General features: G+C 35.6%; 1 protein-coding gene and 1 long non-coding RNA gene across 2 annotated transcripts in view; both read left to right on the top strand.

Annotated features, from left to right (window-relative positions):
- LOC127554361 (uncharacterized) overlaps window positions 1–21,176 on the top strand; it is a 245,347-nt gene that overhangs the window by 80,980 nt on the left and 143,191 nt on the right. The window lies entirely within an intron of this gene.
- LCT (lactase) overlaps window positions 12,063–21,176 on the top strand; it is a 47,402-nt gene continuing 38,288 nt past the window's right edge. The window contains exons 1-3 of the mRNA XM_051985802.1: window positions 12,063–12,705; window positions 17,177–17,256; window positions 20,400–20,483. Coding sequence (XP_051841762.1) covers window positions 12,063–12,705; window positions 17,177–17,256; window positions 20,400–20,483 — 807 coding nt within the window. The remainder of the gene's footprint in view (window positions 12,706–17,176; window positions 17,257–20,399; window positions 20,484–21,176) is intronic.

Raw genomic sequence — 21,176 nt, 5'->3', positions numbered from 1 at the left:
ATTTACTTTTTATTTAGTTTTTAAATTTTTTTGACCCAATAGTTTTCATTTAGTAGGAAGAGATATGCAGAGGTTTGGTAAGAAAGCATTTATATGGTTTTGGTTTCTAACTTCAGGTCTTTCTCAATCTATTCTCGCTTCTGCTCTTTGTAACTTCCTCAGGGCCCCTCCTTAAAAAACTTTTATCGACCCTTCCACCCACCCCGGAGATTATTGTTCTGTATCTCTCCTTTTTCACAATCAAATTCTTAGAAAAAAATTCTGCTTCACCTTTTCCCTCATTTTTCAATTCTTGCAATCATTGCTCTTCCCACCCTCCCACTCCCGAAACTGGGCTCCCCAAGATTACCAGTTATCTCTTAATTGCTCATAGGAGAGTCCTTTCCCAATCTTTGGCCCTCCTGACCTCTCTCCGGCAGGTTAACCACCTTCTCCTTGCAGGCACTCGTTTTGTGACTTCTTTCCGCTCTGGTTTTCTTCCTACCAATCTACCCTCTATCATTAGTCTTCATCCCCCACACTGACAGAGGATCTCTCCTAGACCTCTGCCTTTGGCTTTCCACTTTTTATATTCCCTTCCTCTGGATCTAATTTTCTTTATGCATATGACTTCCAAATTCCAACTATATCCAGTTCTAATCTCTCTTTCCTCAAATGGGATAATATTTATAACAAGAGCTTACTTAACACAAGCACATTTCTATGGAAATGCTTATTCCCTATTCTTCCTTTCCCTTCTTCCTCCTCTTAATTCCATACTAATAAATGTCTGTCAGGCATTTCAAATTCAATATGCCCAAATCCTCCATACACATTTGCCTATTTTATTTATTCCTCCTTTTTTAGTCCACAAGATCACCAACTTAGTCTGGTCTTTAGCCTGTAGCAATAACCCCTGTTCTCCCTGTTTATAGTCTCTCCCGGCTCCAGCGCATCCTCTAACCTGATTTTCTTAGACTACACGTTCCTGCTTGAGGATAGAGCTGTCTCTTCCAGTGCTCAGCTTAACATTCAAAGCCTTCCACGTCTGATTCCAGCCTAGCCTTCCAGCTTCAGTTCAGTCATTCCCCACTCTCTCCATTACAAATGAACTGGGCCAAATTGCCCTTTTTTAATCCCAGCCTTACATTCCCCATTTCCCTGTAGGTCGCCGAGCTCTCTTAAGTACTTAGCTTCTTCTTCCTCATCACTAACAGGGCTCAACTCAGGTACTAGCTCCTTTAGGAGACCTTTCCTCATCTCCCAAACTCTCCTCTTCAAATTACAGAGCATTAGGAGGATAGTCAGGAGGATTTCAAATCTAACTTTAGACCCTTGGCACTTACTAGCTGTGCAATTGGGCTTAAACCCAATTGCCTTGCAAAAACAAAAAAAAAATTGCATTTATCTATAGTTTATATAAATTTATAGATTTATATCTATGTTTGGCTATATAAAATATAAGATATATATTTTATACCTTAGTGGTATGTAGACTCCTTGGGGGGGGGGGTTGATTTTTGGTTTCTTTCGCTTCCCAGTGCCTAGCAGTTATTCATTAACTATCCATTAATAATCATAAAATGTTGGACCTCAAAAGGACTTAGGAAATATCTAGTCCAATAGCTTCATAGTACAAATTGAGTAAATATGGTAACTTTTAAAGTAAAACACTGGCATGAGAAGTATAGAATTTATGGGGGTTAAAGCAAAGGGTGGGAAGGGACAAGGGGCAATTAGAACTATTTCCAATACTTTTTTGTTACACATTATAGATCTAAAGTTACTTGCTGGTTAGGAGAACCCCAGAAGTTTTTATCCAATCAAATCTTCTCTAAGTAATTAATGTTTTTCTGTTTATCAAATGCTGGATTACCAAGTTTCATTGTTTCTGAACCTTCTTTTTCTAATCCATCCCATGGATCTACCTCTGTGCTTTTTATCATTGCTTTTTGTGACTTTTTGTGCTTTTGTGTCTGTTGCTTTTTAATATAGTTTGAGGTCTCCGATATTTCCCCTCTTTCTTATCACTGAATGGGAATTGCATCAATGAAACTGAGCCCTGGAAAAGGCTCCAGGTTTCCTGCTGTCTGGGGGGCTCTCCTGATCTAACCCAAGCTCTGCATTCAGAAGGCTCCTGAGCAGAGTGTGAGGCAGAGGACTTTGCATAGCTCACCCTCACTGAAATCCAGTTCACTTACAAATCATGGTATCATTTTCCTGAAGTCATGGTCCTCTGAAAACAAAGAACACATATCACTTTTCATTATTTTCCTTGATATTTTACAACTTTTCTTTTTTCCAAATAATTATTTCATCAAGTTCTTTGACCATCCTTTTGATATAGCATTAAATCTATATACATTAATTTTGGAGGGGTTATTTTGTAGCCTGCAATTTTGCTAAAATTATTATTAATTAAATTACTAAATCATAAAAATATAAATTGACTCAGTCTCCTGAGATTTTCTAATTGAATCATCATGTCATCAGCAAATGGGGTAGTTTTATCTCTGCTTACCTTCATGCCTTTAATTTCTTCCTATTGCTAGTATTTATAAAACTATATCAGATAATAGTAGGATATATTATATATATGCAAGCTAATATAGCAACACTTTTTGTGGAAGTAAAAAAAACAGAAAAAGTGAGAGCCCATTGACTGGAGGTGGTTCAGGCACCGTGGTGTGTGCATAGAATGGAATATTGTCCCCTTTACTGCTGGTCCTGCAGCACAGTGCTCCCTTGCCAGCTGTGGCCTCTGCTCAGATGGTCTGAGCCAGGTGCTTCCTCCTCCTTGTCCCAAGATGGCTCTGCTTCCAGAAACACTCAGATGCCAGCTTCTGCACTAGAGAATCCTGCGCCGGTTATTGTCTCCTCTCTCCTGGGCTGCTCCCAGTTGTTGCCCCCCAGACCCCACTCATTTTAATTCATTGAACTGATATTTTGCACTTATGTTTGTATGTGGACTATAAAGTGTATATAGCTATATGCACATGAGTACGTCTGCACCTGTGCATGTCTGTGCATGGACATGTGTATGACCAGGTATCTTACACAGGGGCAGGTGCGTGTGAATGTGGATGCATGTTGTTTATGCAGTCATGTGCATATGCATTGTATCAGGTGTACACGTAGTCATGTGCACACATGCATCATGTGTGGCGTGCAGGTATATATCCATAAATCCACATCTGCATGTTTGCACATGTACAATATATGGGCGATAACATGTATGTATATATGTTATTAAACCAACTAATTAATATGTTGATTACATTAAACTTAATATATTATTGAACTAATTAATATGCCAGTCAATTAATTGGTTACAATGTTAATTAATAAGTTAAACGAATTAAACAAACTAATTAATATGTGATCTCTTTGCGGGCAGAGACTGCTTTTGAAGGCACATAAGAAGTGTTTAGAAGGGCAATCAGTTGGTGTAGTTAATGGAATGGTGGTTTTCAGACTCAGGAGATCTGAGTTCAAATCCTGACGCATACCTTTTACCAGCTATGTGACTCTGGACAAGTCACTTCCTTTTCAGCCTTAGTTTCCTAATACATAAGATGGAGATGAAAATGACTCTTACTACATGGTGCTGTGAGGATTGAATGAAAAAATGTATATGAAGTACTTTGAAAACTTTAAAGCATTGTGGTTTATGGTTTACTATTTAACCATAAGATATCATTATAAGTAATTTCAAGAAACTTAGGAAAACTAGTAGGAACTGAAACAGAGAGCAAAGTAAGCAGGACCAGGAAAAGGTTATACAAATTGAGCATAATATTATAAATAACAATAACATTACAATTGATAACAATGTATTATAGATGTAATGACTAATACTGAATCTTATGGTGATATGACCGATGCTGAAGGTGACAGATGCCCTTGTGGGAAATGCTTTATTATATTGTTCAGAAAACTTAAAAAAAATTTATGCTTTTTATATGCCTAAAGGGCTATAAAACAGTGCAGACCTGTTGACCCAGAAATGCCATTATTTGTCTTTATCCCAAGGAAATTCTAAAGGAAGAAAAAGGACCCACATGCAAAAATGTAGCAGCTCTTTTTGTAGTAGCAAAGAATTGGAAAATAAGTAAGAGAATGGCTGAACAAGTATATGAAGGTAATATAATATTATTATTCTAAAAAAATAATGAAGGTCTAGAAAGATTTATGTGAACTGATGTTGGGTGAAACAAGCAGAACCAGAAATACATTTTACACAATAACATCAAGAATGTGCCATGATCAACTATGAAAGACTTGATTCTTTTCAGTGGTTCAGAGATCCAAGGTAATCTAAATGAACTTTGTATAGAAAATGCCATCTACATCCAGAAAGAGAACTGTGAAGATTGAATGTAAATCAACACATGCTATGTAACTTTTTTTTTTAATCCCCAGTGGCTTTTTCTCTTTTGTTCTGATTTTTCTTTCTCAACAGGATTTATAAAGAAATATGTATTTAGAAACAGCAAATCACAGACAGCATTAATAATTTCATCCAAGATATATGAGACGCAGCCAAAGCGGTAATAAGGGGAAATTTCATATCTCTAGAGGCCTATTTGTATAAAATAGAGAAAGAGAAGGTCAATGAATTGGGCTTGCAACTAAAAATGCTAGAAAAGGAACAAATTAAAAACCCCCAGTCAAACACTAAACTTGAAATTCTAAAAATAAAAGGAGAGATCAATAAAATTGAAAGTAAAAAAACTATTGAATTAATTAATAAAACTAAGAGTTGGTTCTATGAAAAAACCAACAAAATAGACAAACCCTTAGTAAATCTGATTAAAAAAAGGAAAGAAGAAAATCAAATTGTTAGTCTTAAAAAATGAAAAGGGAGAACTCACCACTAACGAAGAGGAAATTAGAGCAATAATTAGGAGTTACTTTGCCCAACTTTATGCCAATAAATTCGACAACTTAAATGAAATAGAAGAATACCTCCAAAAATATAGTTTGCCCTAACTAACAGAGGAAGAAGTAAATATCCTAAACAGTCCCATCTCAGAAAAAGAAATAGAACAAACTATCAATCAACTCCTTAAGAAAAAATCCGCAGGACCAGATGGATTTACATGTGAATTCTACCAAACATTTAAAGAACAATTAACTCCAATGCTAAATAAACTATTTGAAAAAATAAGGACTGAAGGAGTCCTACCAAACTCCTTTTATGACACAGACATGGTACTGATACTTAAACCAGGTAGGTTGAAAACAGAGAAAGAAAATTATAGACCAATCTCCCTAATGAATATTGATGCTAAAATTTTAAATAAAATATTAGCAAAAAGATTACAGAAAATCATCCCCAGGATAATACACTATGACCAAGTAGGATTTATACCAGGAATGCAAGGCTGGTTCAATATTAGGAAAACTATTAGCATAATTGACTATATCAATAACCAACCAAACAAAAACCATATGATCATCTCAATAGATGCAGAAAAAGCATTTGATAAAATCCAACATCCATTCCTAATAAAAACACTTGAGAGCATAGGAATAAATGGACTTTTCCTTAAAATAGTCAGGAGCATATATTTAAAACCGTCAGTAAGCATCATATGCAATGGGGAAAAACTGGAACCTTTCCCAGTAAGATCTGGAGTGAAGCAAGGTTGCCCACTATCACCATTATTATTCAATATTGTATTAGAAACATTAGCCTCTGCAATAAGAGTCGAGAAAGAGATTAAAGGAATTAGAGTAGGCAATGAGGAAACCAAACTATCACTCTTTGCAGATGATATGATGGTATACTTAGAGAACCCCAGAGATTCTACTAAAAGCTATTAGAAATAATTCATAATTTTAGCAAAGTTAGCAGGATACAAAATAAATCCCTATAAATCCTCAACATTTTTATACATCACCAACAAATTCCAACAGCAAGAGATACAAAGAGAAATTCTTTCAAAATAACTATTGATAGCATAAAATATTTGGGAATCTATCTGCCAAAGGAAAATCAGGAACTATATGAGTAAAACTACAAAACACTTTCCATACAAATAAAGTCAGATCTAACCAATTGGAAAAATATTAAGTGCTCTTGGATAGGCCGAGCAAATATAATAAAGATGACAATACTCCCTAAACTAATCTATTTAGTGCTATACCAATCAGACTTCCAAGAAAATATTTTAATGATCTACAAAAATTAACAACAAAATTCATATGGAACAATAAAAAGTTGAGAATCGCAAGGGAATTAATGAAAAAAAAAAAATCAAATGAAGGTGGCCTAGCTGTACCTAATCTAAAATTATATTATAAAGCAGCAGTCACCAAAACCATTTGGTATTGGCTAAGAAATAGATTAGTTGATGAGTGGAAAAGGTTAGGTTCACAAGACAGAATAGTCAACTATAGCAATCTAGTGTTTGACAAACCCAAAGATCCTAACTTTTGGGATAAGAATTCATTATTTGATAAAAAACTGCTGGGATAACTGGAAATTAGTATGGCAAAAATTAGGCATGGACCCACACTTAATACCATATACCAAGATAAGATCAAAATGGGTCCTAGGCATAAAGAACGAGATTATAAATAAATTAGAGGAACATAGGATAGTTTATCTCTTAGACTTGTGGAGGAGAAAGAAATTTGTGACCAAAGATGAAGTAGAGACCATTACTGATCACAAAATAGAAAATTTTGATTACATCAAATTAAAAAGCCTTTGTACAAATAAAACTAATACAAACAAGATTAGAAGGGAAGCAACAAACTGGGAAAACATCTTCACAGTTAAAGGTTCTGATAAAGGCCTCATTTCCAAAATATATAGAGAACTGACTCAAATTTATAAGAAATCAAGCCATTCTCCAATTAATAAATGGTCAAAGGATATGAACAGACAATTTTCAGAGGATGAAATTGAAACTATTACCACTCATATGAAAGAGTGTTCCAAATCATTATTGATCAGAGAAATGCAAATTAAGACAACTCTGAGATACCACTACACACCTGTCAGATTGGCTAAGATGACAGGAAAAAATAATGATGAATGTTGGAAGGGATGCGGGAAAACTGGGACACTAATGCATTGTTGGTGGAGTTGTGAACGAATCCAACCATTCTGGAGAGCAATCTGGAATTATGCCCAAAAAGTTATCAAATTGTGCATACCCTTTGATCCAGCAGTGTTTCTATTGGGCTTATATCCCAAAGAAATACTAAAGAAGGGAAAGGGACCTGTATGTGCCAAAATGTTTGTAGCAGCCCTGTTTGTAGTGGCTAGAAACTGGAAAATGAATGGATGCCCATCAATTGGAGAATGGCTGGGTAAATTGTGGTATATGAATGTTATGGAATATTATTGTTCTGTAAGAAATGACCAGAGGGATGAATACAGAGAGAACTGGCAAGACTTACATGAACTGATGGTAAGTGAAATGAGCAGAACCAGGAGATCATTATACACTTCGACAACGATATTGTATGAGGACATATTCTGATGGAAGTGGATTTCTTTGACAAAGAGACCTAACTGGGTTTCAATTGATAAATGACGGATAGAAGCAGCTACACCCAAAGAAAGAACACTGGGAAACGAATGTGAACTATTTGCATTTTTGTTTTTCTTCCCGGGTTATTTTTACCTTTTGAATCCAATTCTCCCTGTGCAACAAGAGAACTGTTCAGTTCTGCAAACATATATTGTATCTAGGATATACTGCAACATATCTAACATATATAGGACTGCTTGCCATCTAGGGGAGAGGGTGGAGGGAGGGAGAGGAAAAATCGGAACAGAAGCGAGTGCAAGGGATAATGTTGTAAAAAAAAATTACCCTGGCATGGATTCTGTCGATATAAAGTTATTATAAAATAAAATAAAATATGAATTAAAAAAAAGAAAAAACCAACAAAATAGATAAAGCTTTAGTTAATTTGATTAGAAAAAGGAAAGAAGAAAATCAAACTTTTAGTCTCAAAAATGAAAAGAGAACTTTCCATCAATGAAAAGGAAATTAGGGAAATAATTAGGAGTTGTTTTGCCCAACTTTATGCTAATAAATTTGATAACGTAAGTAAAATGGAGGAATATCTACAAAAATATAGATTGCTCAGATTAATGGAAGAAGAAATAAATTACTTAAATAGTCCCATTTTAGAAAAAGAAATAGAACAAGCTATTAATCAACTCCCTAAGAAAAAAATCTCCAGGGCCAGATGGATTTACATTGGAATTCTACCAAACATTTAAAGAACAATTAACTCCAATACTATATAAACTATTTGAAAAAATAGGGAAAGAATGAGTTCTACTAAATTCCTTTTATGACATAGACATGGGGCTGATACCTAAACCAGGTAGGATAAAACAGAGAAATAAAATTATAGACCAATTTCCCTAATGAATATTGATGCAAAAATCTTAAAATATTAGCAAAGAGATTACAGAAAATCATCCTCAGGATAATACACCACGACCAAGTAGGATTTATACCAGGAGTGCAGGGCTGGTTCAATATTAAGAAAACTATTAGCATAATTGACTTTATCAGTAACCAAATAAACAAAAATCATATGATCATTTCCACAGATGCAGAAAAAGCATTTGATAAAATCCAACATCCATTCCTAATAAAAACACTTGAGAGCATAGGAATAAATGGACTTTTCCTTAAAAATAGTCAATAGCATCTATTTAAAACCATCAGTAAGCATCATATATAATGGGGATAAACTGGAACCATTCTCAATAAGATTAGAGGTGAAACAAGGTTGCCCACTATTACCATTACTATTTAATATTGTATTAGAAATGCTAGTTTTGGCAATAAGAGTTGAGAAAGAGATTAAAGGAATTAGAGTAGGTAATGAGGAAACCAAATTATCACTCTTTGCAGATAATATGATGGTGTACTTACAGAACTCCAGAGATTCTACTAAAAAGCTATTAGAAATAATCCACAATTTTAGGAAAATTGCAGGATATAAAATAGATCCACATAAATCATCAGCATTCTTATATATGACTAACAAAATCCAACAGAGTTACAAAGAGAAATTCCATTTAAAGTAACTTCCGATAGTATAAAATATTTGGGAATCTATCTGCCAAAGGAAAGTCAGGAACTATATGGGTAAAACTACAAAACACTTTCCATACAAATAAAGTCAGATCTAACCAATTGGAAAAATATTAAGTGCTCTTGAATAGGGCAAGCAAATATAATAAAGATGACAATACTACTTAAACTAATCTATTTATTTAGTGCTATACCAATCAGACTCCCAAGAAACTATTTTAATAACCTAAAAAAAATAACAACAAAGTTTATCTGGAAGAACAAAAGGTCAAGACTTTCAAGGGAACTAATGAAAAAAAAAATCAAATGATGGTGGCCTAGCTGTACCAGATCTAAAGCTATATTATAAAGCAGTGGTCACCAAAATCAATTGGTACTGGCTAAGAAATAGAAAAGTCAATCAGTGAAATAGGTTTAGGTTCACAGGACAAAATAGTCAGTAACTTATAATAATCTAGTATTCAACAAACCCAAAGACCCCAGCTTTTGGGATAAGAATTCACTATTTAACAAAAATTTCTGGGAAAATTGGAAATTAGTATGGCAGAAACTAAGCATTGACTCACACTTTATACCATATATCATGATAAGGTCAAAATGGGTTCATGATTTAGGCATAAAGAATGAGATATAAATAAATTAGAAGAACATAGGATAGTTTATCTCTCAGACCTATGGAGGAGGAAGGAATTTGTGACCAAAGAAGAACTAGAGGTCATTATTGATCACAAAATAGAAAATTTTGATTATATTAAGTTTAAAAAATTTTGTACAAACAAAACTAATGCAGACAAGATCAGAAGGGAGGCAATAAACTACAGAAAAAAATTTACAATCAAAGTTTCTGATAAAGGTCTCATTTCTAAAATATATAGAAAATTGACTCAATTTATAAGAATTCAAGCCATTCTCCAATTGATAAATGGTCAAAAGATATGAACAATTTTCAAATGAAGAAATTAAAACCATCTCTCGTCATATGAAAAGCTGCTCCAAATCACTATTGATCAGAGAAATGCAAATTAAGACAATTCTGAGGCTCCATTACATACCTTTCAAATTGGCTAAGATGAGAGGAAAAGATAATGATGAATGTTGGAGGAGATGCGGGAAAACTGGGACACTGATGCATTGTTGGTGTAGTTGTGAACAAATCCAACCATTCTGAAGAACAATTTGGAACTCTGCCCAGAGAGTTATCAAACTGTGCATACCCTTTGATCCAGCCCAGTAGAAACTGGGCTTATATCCCAAAGAGAGATTAAAGAAGGGAAAGGGACCTGTATGTGAAAGAATGTTTGTGGCAGCCGTCTTTTTAGTGGCTAGAAACTGGAAACTAAATGGATGCCCACCAACTGGAGAATGGCTGAATAAATTGTGGTATATGAATGCTATGGAATATTATTGTTCTCTAAGAAACAACCAGCAGGACGATTTCAGAAAGGCCTGGAGAGACTTACATGAAGTGATGCTGAGTGAAATGAAGAAGACCACAAGATCTTTATACACAGCAACAACAAAACTATATGATGATCAATTCTGATGGACGTGGCTCTCTTGAACAATGAGATTATTCAAACCAGTTCCAATTGTTCAGTGATGAAGAGAGCCATCTATACCCAGAGAGAGAACCATGGGAACTGAATGTGAATCACAACATAGCATTCTCACTCTTTCTGTTGTTTGCTTGCATTTTGTTTTGCTTCTCTTTTTTTAACTAGCTTGATTGGATTTTTCTTTTGCAGCAAAATAATTGTATAAATATGCATGCATATATTGGATTTAACATATATTTCTACCATGTTTAACATATATTGGACTACTTGCCATCTAGGGGAGGAGGTGGGGGAAAAGGGGGGAACTGGAACACAAGGTTTTGCAAGGGTTAATGTTGAAGAATTGTCCATGCATATGTTTTGAAATATAAAAAGGTTTAATAAAGAAAACATTTTTAAAAAAGAAATGTGTATTTAAAAATTTAATATATTTATATAACCAGGAAAAAAATTAAAAATAAAGGGAACTGACTATAAAAATTTTTATATTGTTTAAATCTAATTTTATGTGACTAGAGATTGTTTGAGCTCAGAATGTCACTCTGCCTCAGTAATTCTCCAGGAATGCCAGAGAAAGAATTTTGAGTCCCTTCAAGTCCTGGATCCACCACTCACCCAAAATAATATTTGGCTTTCCCTAAATTTTATTGAATACTTCTATTTATTGATATCCATCTCAATCTACCTAATTTTCAAGCTCATAATATAGGTACCCTTATCTGAATCCTATATGATATAAACCTTCCAGAGACTGCATGAGAAGTCACACTTTCTTTCTGGTTTGCTCTCCCTTTATTAAATGACCCAATAAATATCTTTCTAAAACTCTTTCAGGGGCAGCTAGGTGGCACAGTGGGTAGAGCACCAGCCCTTGAAATCAGGAGGACCTGAACTCAAATTTGATCTCAGACACTTAACATTTCCTGACTGTGTGACCCTGGTCAAGTCACTTAATCCCAATTGCCTCAGCAAAAATAAATAAATGAATAATGAGAAATAAAACTCTTTCAGATTTTGGGGTTTGTTCTCATGACCATTGCCTCCAAAGTCCATAGACTGCTTTTCTTCAGTCATTCAGTAGTATCCAACTCTCCATGGGACACAGTGTCCATGGGATTTTCTTGAAAAGGATGCTGGGATGATTTGCTATTTCCCACTTCAGTGGATGAATGTGAACAGAGAGTAAGTGACTTACCCAGCATCACCCAGCGATAAGTAGGGATTTGAACTGAAGCTTTTTCTGAGTTCAGGCACGGTGCTCCAGCCATTGAGCCACCTAGCTGTTGCCATAGAGGGCAGTATGTTCTATTTCTTTGTGCTGGGTACATAGTTTACAATTTATTTTTGCAGATAATCTTCATTAATCATTACATTTTACAACCCCTTAGCATTTTACAACCCCCGATTTCATGTATAAATATCTATACTTGGGAATTTGTCATTAGAAATGGAACTGGCGTGGAATATAGTGTTTGTTCTTCTGTCCAGTTCTCCTTGCTGGGCAGTAGACTGGGAATCCACTCAGAATTTCATTGTAGCGGCTGGCCCTCTCCCCAGTGACTGGATTCAGGTTGCGAATCCTCCATTAAATGAGCAGGGGGCTAACTTCACAGCAGCTAGCCTGGAAGCTCACATCTGCAGCCAGCAGTGGACTGCCACCTCGGCGGAATACTTGGACAGCCTTTATGTCAGTGGGGTGACCCACTATAAAGTCTTCCTTCCTTGGGCACAACTTCTCCCAACAGGAAGCTCCCAGGAGCCAGACAAGAACATAGTGCAATGCTACAGAAGACTTCTTGAGGCTCTCCATGCTGCTCAGCTCCAGCCACTGGGGGTCCTGCACCATCCAACTTTACCCAGGCAAGCTGGGGCCTGGAAAAGTGAACTTTTCCCCAGCCTATTTGCCGACTATGCTTTGTTTGCCTTCCACTCCTTTGGGGACCTGGTGCAGATCTGGTTCACTTTCAGTGATTTGGAAGCAGCCGTGGAGGATCTTCCCCACCGGGAGTCAAAGTCTTCTCGTTTTCAGGCCATTTTTGATGCCCACAGAAAAGCCTATAATGTCTACCATGAAAATTTTGCTTCTCAAGGTGAATGAAAATGGGATGGGATTCTTGTGCTAATTGAGAAAGCTGATCTAAAATTTGTAAACTCACAAGTGATTTAGTGTGTCTTTAGGAGAATAACTTAATTTCCAGGTTTCAGCAGCTTCTCCTTCTCCTCCTCCTCCTCCTCCTTTTCTTCTTCTTCTTCTTCTTCTTCTTCTTCTTCTTCTTCTTCTTCTTCTTCTTCTTCTTCTTCTTCTTCTTCTTCTTCTTCTTCTTCTTCTTCTTCTTCTTCCTCCTCCTTTTTCTCCTGTTCCTCTTACTCCTCCTCTTCTTCCTCTTCTTTTTAAATAATTTTTATTTTAAAATTTTAATTTTTTCTTTATTTTCAAAATATATGCAAAAATAGTTTTCAACAGTCATCCTTGCAAAAACTTGTGTTGCAATTTTTCTCCCTCCCTTCCTCCTACTCTCCTCCCCTAGACAGCAAGTAATCCAATATAGGTTAAACATGTGCAATTCTTTTATACCTATTTCCACATTTATCATGACTCAACTTCTTCTGATGTAAAATGAGTGAGGTTGAATGGTTAAGGAATGGCTAAACAAATCATGGTATAAGTCATGGAATAAAATTCCATTAAAAACAAAACTATAAAGAAATAGAGAAAGACATGATGCAAAGGGTAGGGGGAGGAAAGAAGGAAGGACTAAGAAGCAGCATGGTACATTAGAAAGCAAGTTGATGTTGGAATCAGAAGGTCTGAGTTCAGACTAGGTGTCTGCCACTTAACTACCTTTATGACCTCGGTGCTATGGAGTCGAGGCTGGAGTCAGGAAGGTTCATCTTCCTAAGTTTAAATATGGCCTCAGACACATACTAGCTGTGTGACCCTGGGTGTGTCACTTAACTCTGCCTGTCTCAGTTTCCTTATCTGTAAAATGATCTGGAGAAGGAAATGGCAAACTTCTCCAGGATCTTTGCCAAGAAAATCCCAAATGGGATCACAAAGAGTCAGAACAGAAACTGAACTGATGACCTTAAAGTAAGTCAGAACCTTTCTGGACCTTAGTTTACCAAATGGTAAAATCAGAAGGGTTGGCTTTGATGACCTTGAAGTATCCTTTATATTCCTAAATCTATGGTTTTATAATTATATGCATATTGATTGTTTATTATATATGTGTTGATTACAACAATATGTGGTATATATGTGTGTGTGTGTGTGTGTGTGTGTGTGTATAATGTAAATATAACATACAGAGATGAAATGGGCAGAGTTGGAAGTCTTTTTAGAAGTCATAATGCAAAAACAAAATTTAAATTTCTTAAATCATGAATATGTTGGAAGAATGTTTCTTACTGGTTTAAATTAATTTAGAGGAAATGTGGCTCAGAGGAGTGAGTGCTGGATTTGGGACTAGAGGACCGGTTCAAATCCCACTTCTGCACTTACCAAGATGCAGTTGGCCAAGTCATTTTTTCTGCAACTTTGTTTCCTTATGTGTATATGAGAGATATGGGCTAGAAAATTGCTGAAGTTCTTTCCAGTTCTAAACCTAGGATCCTCTGATCTTTTAGTTATTATATTTTTATAATAATATTTATTAGGCACATACTACATGCCAGGCACTGGGCTAAGTGGTTTATAAATATTATGACCTTATAACAAGCCTAGAAGATATATACTGTCATTATTCCCATTTCGTAGTTGAGGAAACTGAGGTTAGGTGACTCAAGGTCACCCAGTTGGTAAGCTGAGGTCAGATTTGAACTCAGGTTTTCCTGACTCCAGCACTCCCTCCCTTTTTACCTGGCTGCCTCCAATCAGTCTAGAAACAAGGCACAAATAGTGTGCAGTCTTGGAAGACAGCCTCCGGAATGATGAATCAAACTAGAAGAAAGATCCTAACGTCTTTGGTTCTATCACCACTTTTATGAGTGACTCTGGGCAAGATGGGCAACTTTCCTATGCCTCTTTTTGAATTATCTGTAACATGGAGATCAGAATTCTAAAAGATTCCTATCCTTTCTCACATTTCATCTTATTTTTGCTGTCACCTAACAGTAACTGGATTAAGGCTGTTATGCCAAGGTCCCCAGGAGAAAGCTTTTGAGGCTCCTAAAAGTCAGAATGGATCCATATTTCAGACAGGAGTGGGGATGCTCTCTGAGCTCCCTGGAGAGGACATGGTAATAGATACCCCTATAATTCCCTGGATGCCCCCTCCAGGCTTCCCGAGGGCCATGTAGCTGGACATAACCTTTCTCTGGGGTTATCCTAAAACATAGTCTCTGAGTCTGAATAATTCTAATACTAAATACAAATCTGTCAAGCTAATTGGGGCACTGCACAGAACCCGCTGTCCCATACTTCCCTTGGCTGACTAGGACATGGGTGTCTACTTGGTCTATTTTTATTTTTATTTTTAGGGGATGTTGGACAGGACAGGATTTCCCCGATTCTGTGCCCATGCCCTTCTCCACAGAACCAACATCTGGTCAGTTTTAGGTTCCATAATTGTCTCTTCTTAATCTTCTCCCTCCTTACAAGATCCCACAGAATGTCCCATGCTGCCCTAGCCACAAATTCTTCAGTGATTGTGCTTCGGTAGGGCAGATATTGCCGGGTTGCTTAGAATGGAGCACCGATTAATATTTCAAAGGACCTTGGAGATTATCTAGTCAGATATCTTCATTTTATGCATGAGGACATTAAAATCAAGAGATTCTTTGAAGTGTAAAGTTACATAAGAATTAATGACAGAGTCAGCACACTCAAACCTGGCCCTTCTGATGTAACCTCAGTTAAATTTCTGTTCTCCTTCCTTTGACCTTATCTGGTATTTCACCAGCAATTTGTTTTATAGCTCTTGTCTCATTTTTATCTCTCATTTACTCCCCAGATTCTTATTTCAATGAAATCTTTTGGGTTGTTTTATTGTTGTTGTTGTTCAATAGAATTTTATTTTTCCAATCACATGTAAAGATAGTTTTCAACATTCATTTTTATAAGATTATGAGTTCCGAATTTTTTCTTCCTCCTTCACCTCCCTCCCTCTCCAAGACAGCAAGCAATCTAATATAGTTATACACGTACAATCTCAATGAAATCTTTTAAAGATTTTTAAAATAATTTTCTTTCTTTAAAAAACCATTATAATGGTGAATTTTTTATACTTAATGTATTTTAATTGCTAGTTATATTATAAGTACATTGATGAACTAGCATTACTATTCATCATATATAAACTGGATTCATCATTTAAATAGTGTTAAAATATACAGGAAAAAATATTTGAAAACCACTGAAATTTTAAAAAATTATCTTTCAAATTACCAGTAAGATGTATTATATAGACTATTTGTGCCTGATCTATAGTAGACCCTCTCGAGCCCATATTGGTCTGATCAGCCACAGTTGAACATACAGTACTTTGAGCCCCAACATGATATCATTTTGGTTCACTTTGAGATGAAAATCAACCACTGACCTATATCAGATGAGTGACATAGAAATGGGGCAGGATGTGGAGGAGAGTTAAGGAAGCAGGGAAGATGAGTAGGAGAGATTCTATCATGAGCAGATATGGGAGGTAGCTAGTGCAAAGGTAAGGTAATAATCTGAGGGACAGAGAGAAGGCCAGTTTGGGTGGATTTCAGAGGAAAGGGGAAAGGAAGTAATATGCAATGTACCTGAAGCTAGAAATGTATTTGGCTGGATGGTGGACACCTTTAAAAGTAAACAAAAGTTTGCATTTTATTCAAGAGATGATAAGGAGCCACTGGAGATTATTGATTAGGGAAATAATGTGGTCACATCTATGCTTAAGGAAATGCTGCAACATTCTAGACTGGAGTGAGGAGAGTATTGAGTCTGAGAGGTCATTGCAGTTATCTAGGCAGGTGATAAGAATCTGAAATAAGATGGTGACCATATAAGTAGAGAGATAGTGGATTTGAAGGATGTTGTTGAGATAGAATAACAAGATTTGGCAGCTGCTCAGATAGGTGGGACAAGGCAGAATACAGAGTCCAGGATAATGTCAAAATTGCAAAGCAAAGCGATTAAAAGAATAGTCCCCTTATAAGATACCCTTAATAAAAATAGTAAAGTTGGAAGAGAAGAGCTTTGTTGGTTTTTTTTTAAGGATATATCAGAAATACATATTTGAAGGGAATAGAGAAGGAATCAATAAAAGGGGAGCAATTAAGTATCAAAGGGAGATTACTGAGACATTAATTTTCTGAAAGATGGTAGGGAATGGGTTTGGGGCACACATAAAGGGACTGGCTCTGGCAAGGAGAAGAGGAATCTCACTGTCAGAAGGAGGAGGAAATGGAAGGTGATTTCAAAAGGTTTTGAAATGAAGAAAATGGGTCCCAATGAATGGCTTCAATTCTGTAAAGTTAGAAGCAAGGTCCTTGTCAATTGAGAGAGTGGAGGGAAGGAAAAGGATGGATTAATTGCCTATAATGTATTTATTATCTTCCTTTTGTTGGTTTGATTTTCAGGTGGGAAACTGTCTCTTGTGCTAGGAGTTGACAAGATCTCTGAGTACTTGTTGGGCTCCTCACGGCATCATCTTAACAAGGTACAATCAGTGAGCTTCATTTCCCATGTTAAAAGGTGATAGGGATTGACAGGTGATAGTGACAGAATCAAACAGACCTTGAGTTCTCTGGCTTCAGATACTTAGTTAATTGTGTGATACTGGGCAAGTCACTTAACTTCTGTCTGCCTCAATTTCCTCATTTGTAAAATGAGAATAATAATAGCACTTACCTCCCAGGGTTGTCATAAGGATAAAATGAAATAGTTGTAAACACTTAGCATAGTGTTTAGTAAATAGTAGGTATTTAATAAACGTTTTTAATTTTTAAATTAAAAATCATATTTATATTGTCCAAAAGTATAGACTATTATGATTTTAGAAAGTCCTTACTAGCTGACAACGATTTCATGTATACTTCTTGGACAGCCTTAAAAACATTTCTTTACTCCAAAATAATTAGGGATTTTTGTTGTGGTGGTGGTGGTGGTTCAATCCTATCCAAATCCTCATTACCCCTATTTGGGTTTTTATTGGCAAAAATATTGGAATGGTTTACTAGTCCCTTCTCCATTTTACAGGTGAGGAAATTGAGGTAAACAAAATTAAGTAATTTGCTAGGGGTTAGACAGATAGTAAGTGTCTGAGACCAGACTTTAAGTCTCCTTAACTCTATACTCTATCTACTATGCTGCCTTAGGGGCCCGGATTTTTTTTTTGAAATTTTAACTAACCTACTTAAAAAGATCTTGTCTGCTTTGGCCAAGCATTCAACCTCAGGAGCATCGATTACACAGCTTCCTTCAAAGTTCAGTTCAAGTGGGTCTGATTCCCTCTCCAACTCGTCTCACTTTATACTTTATATGTATTTATCTATGCACAAAATTCTCCTCAGTAAATGTAAGTTCCTTGTCTTGCTTGGCATTTGGGTCCCCAGCCCCCAGTACAGTCACAAAGAAAATATGTAATAAATGCTTTTTTGAACTGAACTTGAGAAGATGAGATCAGTTTAGATAATGGTAATTTAAATATGTTCTTTTTTAACCATCTTAGTTCTCATTTCCTCAAATCTTGTGGTTTAGAGAAACAAAAAAAGTCAGAGCCCCAAAATAAAGCAGTCAGAGCCTTGGGGTGCTTTGTGGGTGGGTTAGGGCTCATGGTTGTAAGTACTATTTAAAGAATCGGTGTGAGGTAGTTTGTTCCATTTATTCCGATTTTACAGAAGGGGGAAGAGTTTTATAAACTTCAAGCACTATACAAAGTGACTTATTTATTATAAAATGAGGTGAGCACACCTGGATAAAATACTCCAGATATCCAGAGGAGGTCAAAATAAAATGGATTATTGCTTCTCTTTCTCTGGATGCAATTCTTCTAATGTAGCCTCCAAACTCATTGGTTTTCAGTGTCTCTACATAACATTGCTATATTAGAATGCAATTTCTTAAAACCCAAAAGTGGATTTTTTGTTTGCTTTTTGAGGTTGTTGTAGTTTTTTATTTTTATTTTTTAGCATGAGCTACTTTTCCTTCCTGTACTTATTAATTGATTACTTAAATTCAACTGAAATATTTTACATTTATCCCTCTTAAATCTCATTTGTTTCTGCCTCACCGATCCAACTCCTTTTGAGTTCCTACACTAATAAAATAATATCCTTATAAAATCCTTAGCATAGTGCCTGGTACAATAAATAATAATAATAAAATAATAAATATCATTCTTTCTTTTTCTTTTTTCTTTTTTTTTTTTTTTTTTGGTGAGGCAAGTGGGGTTAAGTGACTTGCCGAGCCAGGAAGTGTTATGTATCTGAGGCCGCATTTAAACTCATGTCCTCCTGACTTCAGAGCCAGTGCTCTATCTACTGCACTATCTAGTTGCCCCTAATAAATACTATTTATAAAATAATATATTATAAACATAAAAGAAAATACTTTCTAAATAATAATAATAAAAGGTACATAATAAATGTTTGTTCTCTTCCCTTTCTACTCTGTCCCTCAGTGTATTAATTCTCTCACCCTCTTTTGTATCATCTGTAAATTTGATAAGCCTGCCATATATATCCTTACTCATTCATTGGATATAAACCAGAATCTGTCCAAGGACAAAGTCCTATAATTAACTCCGCATTGAGATTAATCAATTAGTCAATAAGTTTGGGTCTGATCAGCCAATTATTTCCAGATCCATGTGATTGTGTTTTGTTAGAAAATACAACAAAGATTTTGACCTCAAGTCTATGGTACAGACTTTAAAAGAAAAATTAAAATGATGGAATAAGAAAAATAGATAAGGAATCAAAACTAAATCTGAACTTGGCCATCATAACAGGTAGCTGCAAGATAACAAATGGCAGATGCTCCATAAATACTGATGATAAAACTTAACTTAGAAGTCATTGTGGAGCCAGTCAACATACTTATAGGGTTCATAGGACATGTTGAACTTAATTGGTACTGGGGGTATATAATGAAGATTAGTCATTAATTAAACAAGATTAGTCTTTGTCCTTAAGGACTAGATAAACTTAACAAGCCCAAAGCAATCCAGAGAAGTATCTGATCAAAATAAATCTATAAATAAAGTATTAGTCAAGTTCATGGAGAGGCAAGAGGTCAGATGCTGTGCTCATGGACTGAAGAGGAGATGGCGTAGAGAGGGGTGGGATTAATAAGGAAAGACTTCCTAAAAGATATAGCCTTAATTTGTATTCTAAAATGTTGACAGGGCAATTTGAAAAAGGTGACCTCTGAAAGTATTACCATCACAGGTTCCTGGAACCACTGGCCCTAGAACTCATGACTCTTTGAGGTTCCCAGAGTGTGGAATGCAACTAGTTTTTTTTTTTTGTTTGTTTGTTTTTTAATAAAACTTTTTTTTAAATTAAATTTTAAAATGAAATTGTCCTTTCATCACATCATCCCTTTCATCACATCTTATGACATATTATCCTATTGTATTTCCATACCACCAATTGTTCAGCAATCCCCTAAATGATGAAGCCCAGCCCAATAGTCTAGGATCCATTATTGTCCATTGGAACTGGTTGGAGTCCTCCCATCATTCCCCAACTTTCCTTCCCCTTGCCCTTTCCCTCTACATGGAAATCAGAAAAACAAAACAATTCCAAGTTTTGTCTTTCCAGTGCTTACAATGTACTGACTCTATCTGCTTGTTTGTAGGACTCAATCGATTTCCTCTCTCTTGATCTGCTGTGTGATTGCCAAAATCAAGCTGGCCCACCACAGGAGCTGAGTGAACTGCAGGTAATTTGAGTCCCTTTCCATACTGATAATGAGTATAGTGATTTCTGGGAGTGTATTAGATATTGAAGGTTCAAATTAATGCATGATATTAATTGGAATAATAATATATTATAATATTATATATATTTTTATGTGATTACATATATAATATAAAAAGTAATATAATAATATATTATTATTAATAATTAGAATTTATATAGTACCTACTACATAGCCAGCATTATGCTAAGAGCTTTACAGATATTATCTCATTTGATCCTTATAACAACCCTGAGAGGCAAATGCTATTATTTTACTCACTTAACAGTTGAGGAAATTGAGGAAAACAGTGATTAAGTGATTTGCCTAGGATTACACAGCTAATAAGTGTCTGAGGCTGAAGTTGGACACTTGTCTTTCTGAATCCAGATGCAGATTTCTATTCACTGTATCACTTGGCTGCAGAGGCTGACTTTTCACTGACATGAAGGGTGCTCATTTCTAAATAAGGGAGCTGCTTGAAGTGATAATAACTGAATCACTAGTGAGACTCTTATTGAGACATTAGAGACAGGGTAATCATCATTACTTTTAGGATAGATATTTATATATAAAGGCACTATGATACTGGGATATAATATATAATATAACATATTATGTAATTATATAATATATGCAGTGGATAAGGTACCAGATCCCAAGTAAGAAAGATTC

The sequence above is a fragment of the Antechinus flavipes genome, chromosome 3 (genome assembly GCF_016432865.1).
Source record: "Antechinus flavipes isolate AdamAnt ecotype Samford, QLD, Australia chromosome 3, AdamAnt_v2, whole genome shotgun sequence".
Classification (NCBI taxonomy): Eukaryota; Metazoa; Chordata; class Mammalia; order Dasyuromorphia; family Dasyuridae; genus Antechinus; species Antechinus flavipes.
This window is presented reverse-complemented; position numbering and strand designations above follow the sequence as displayed.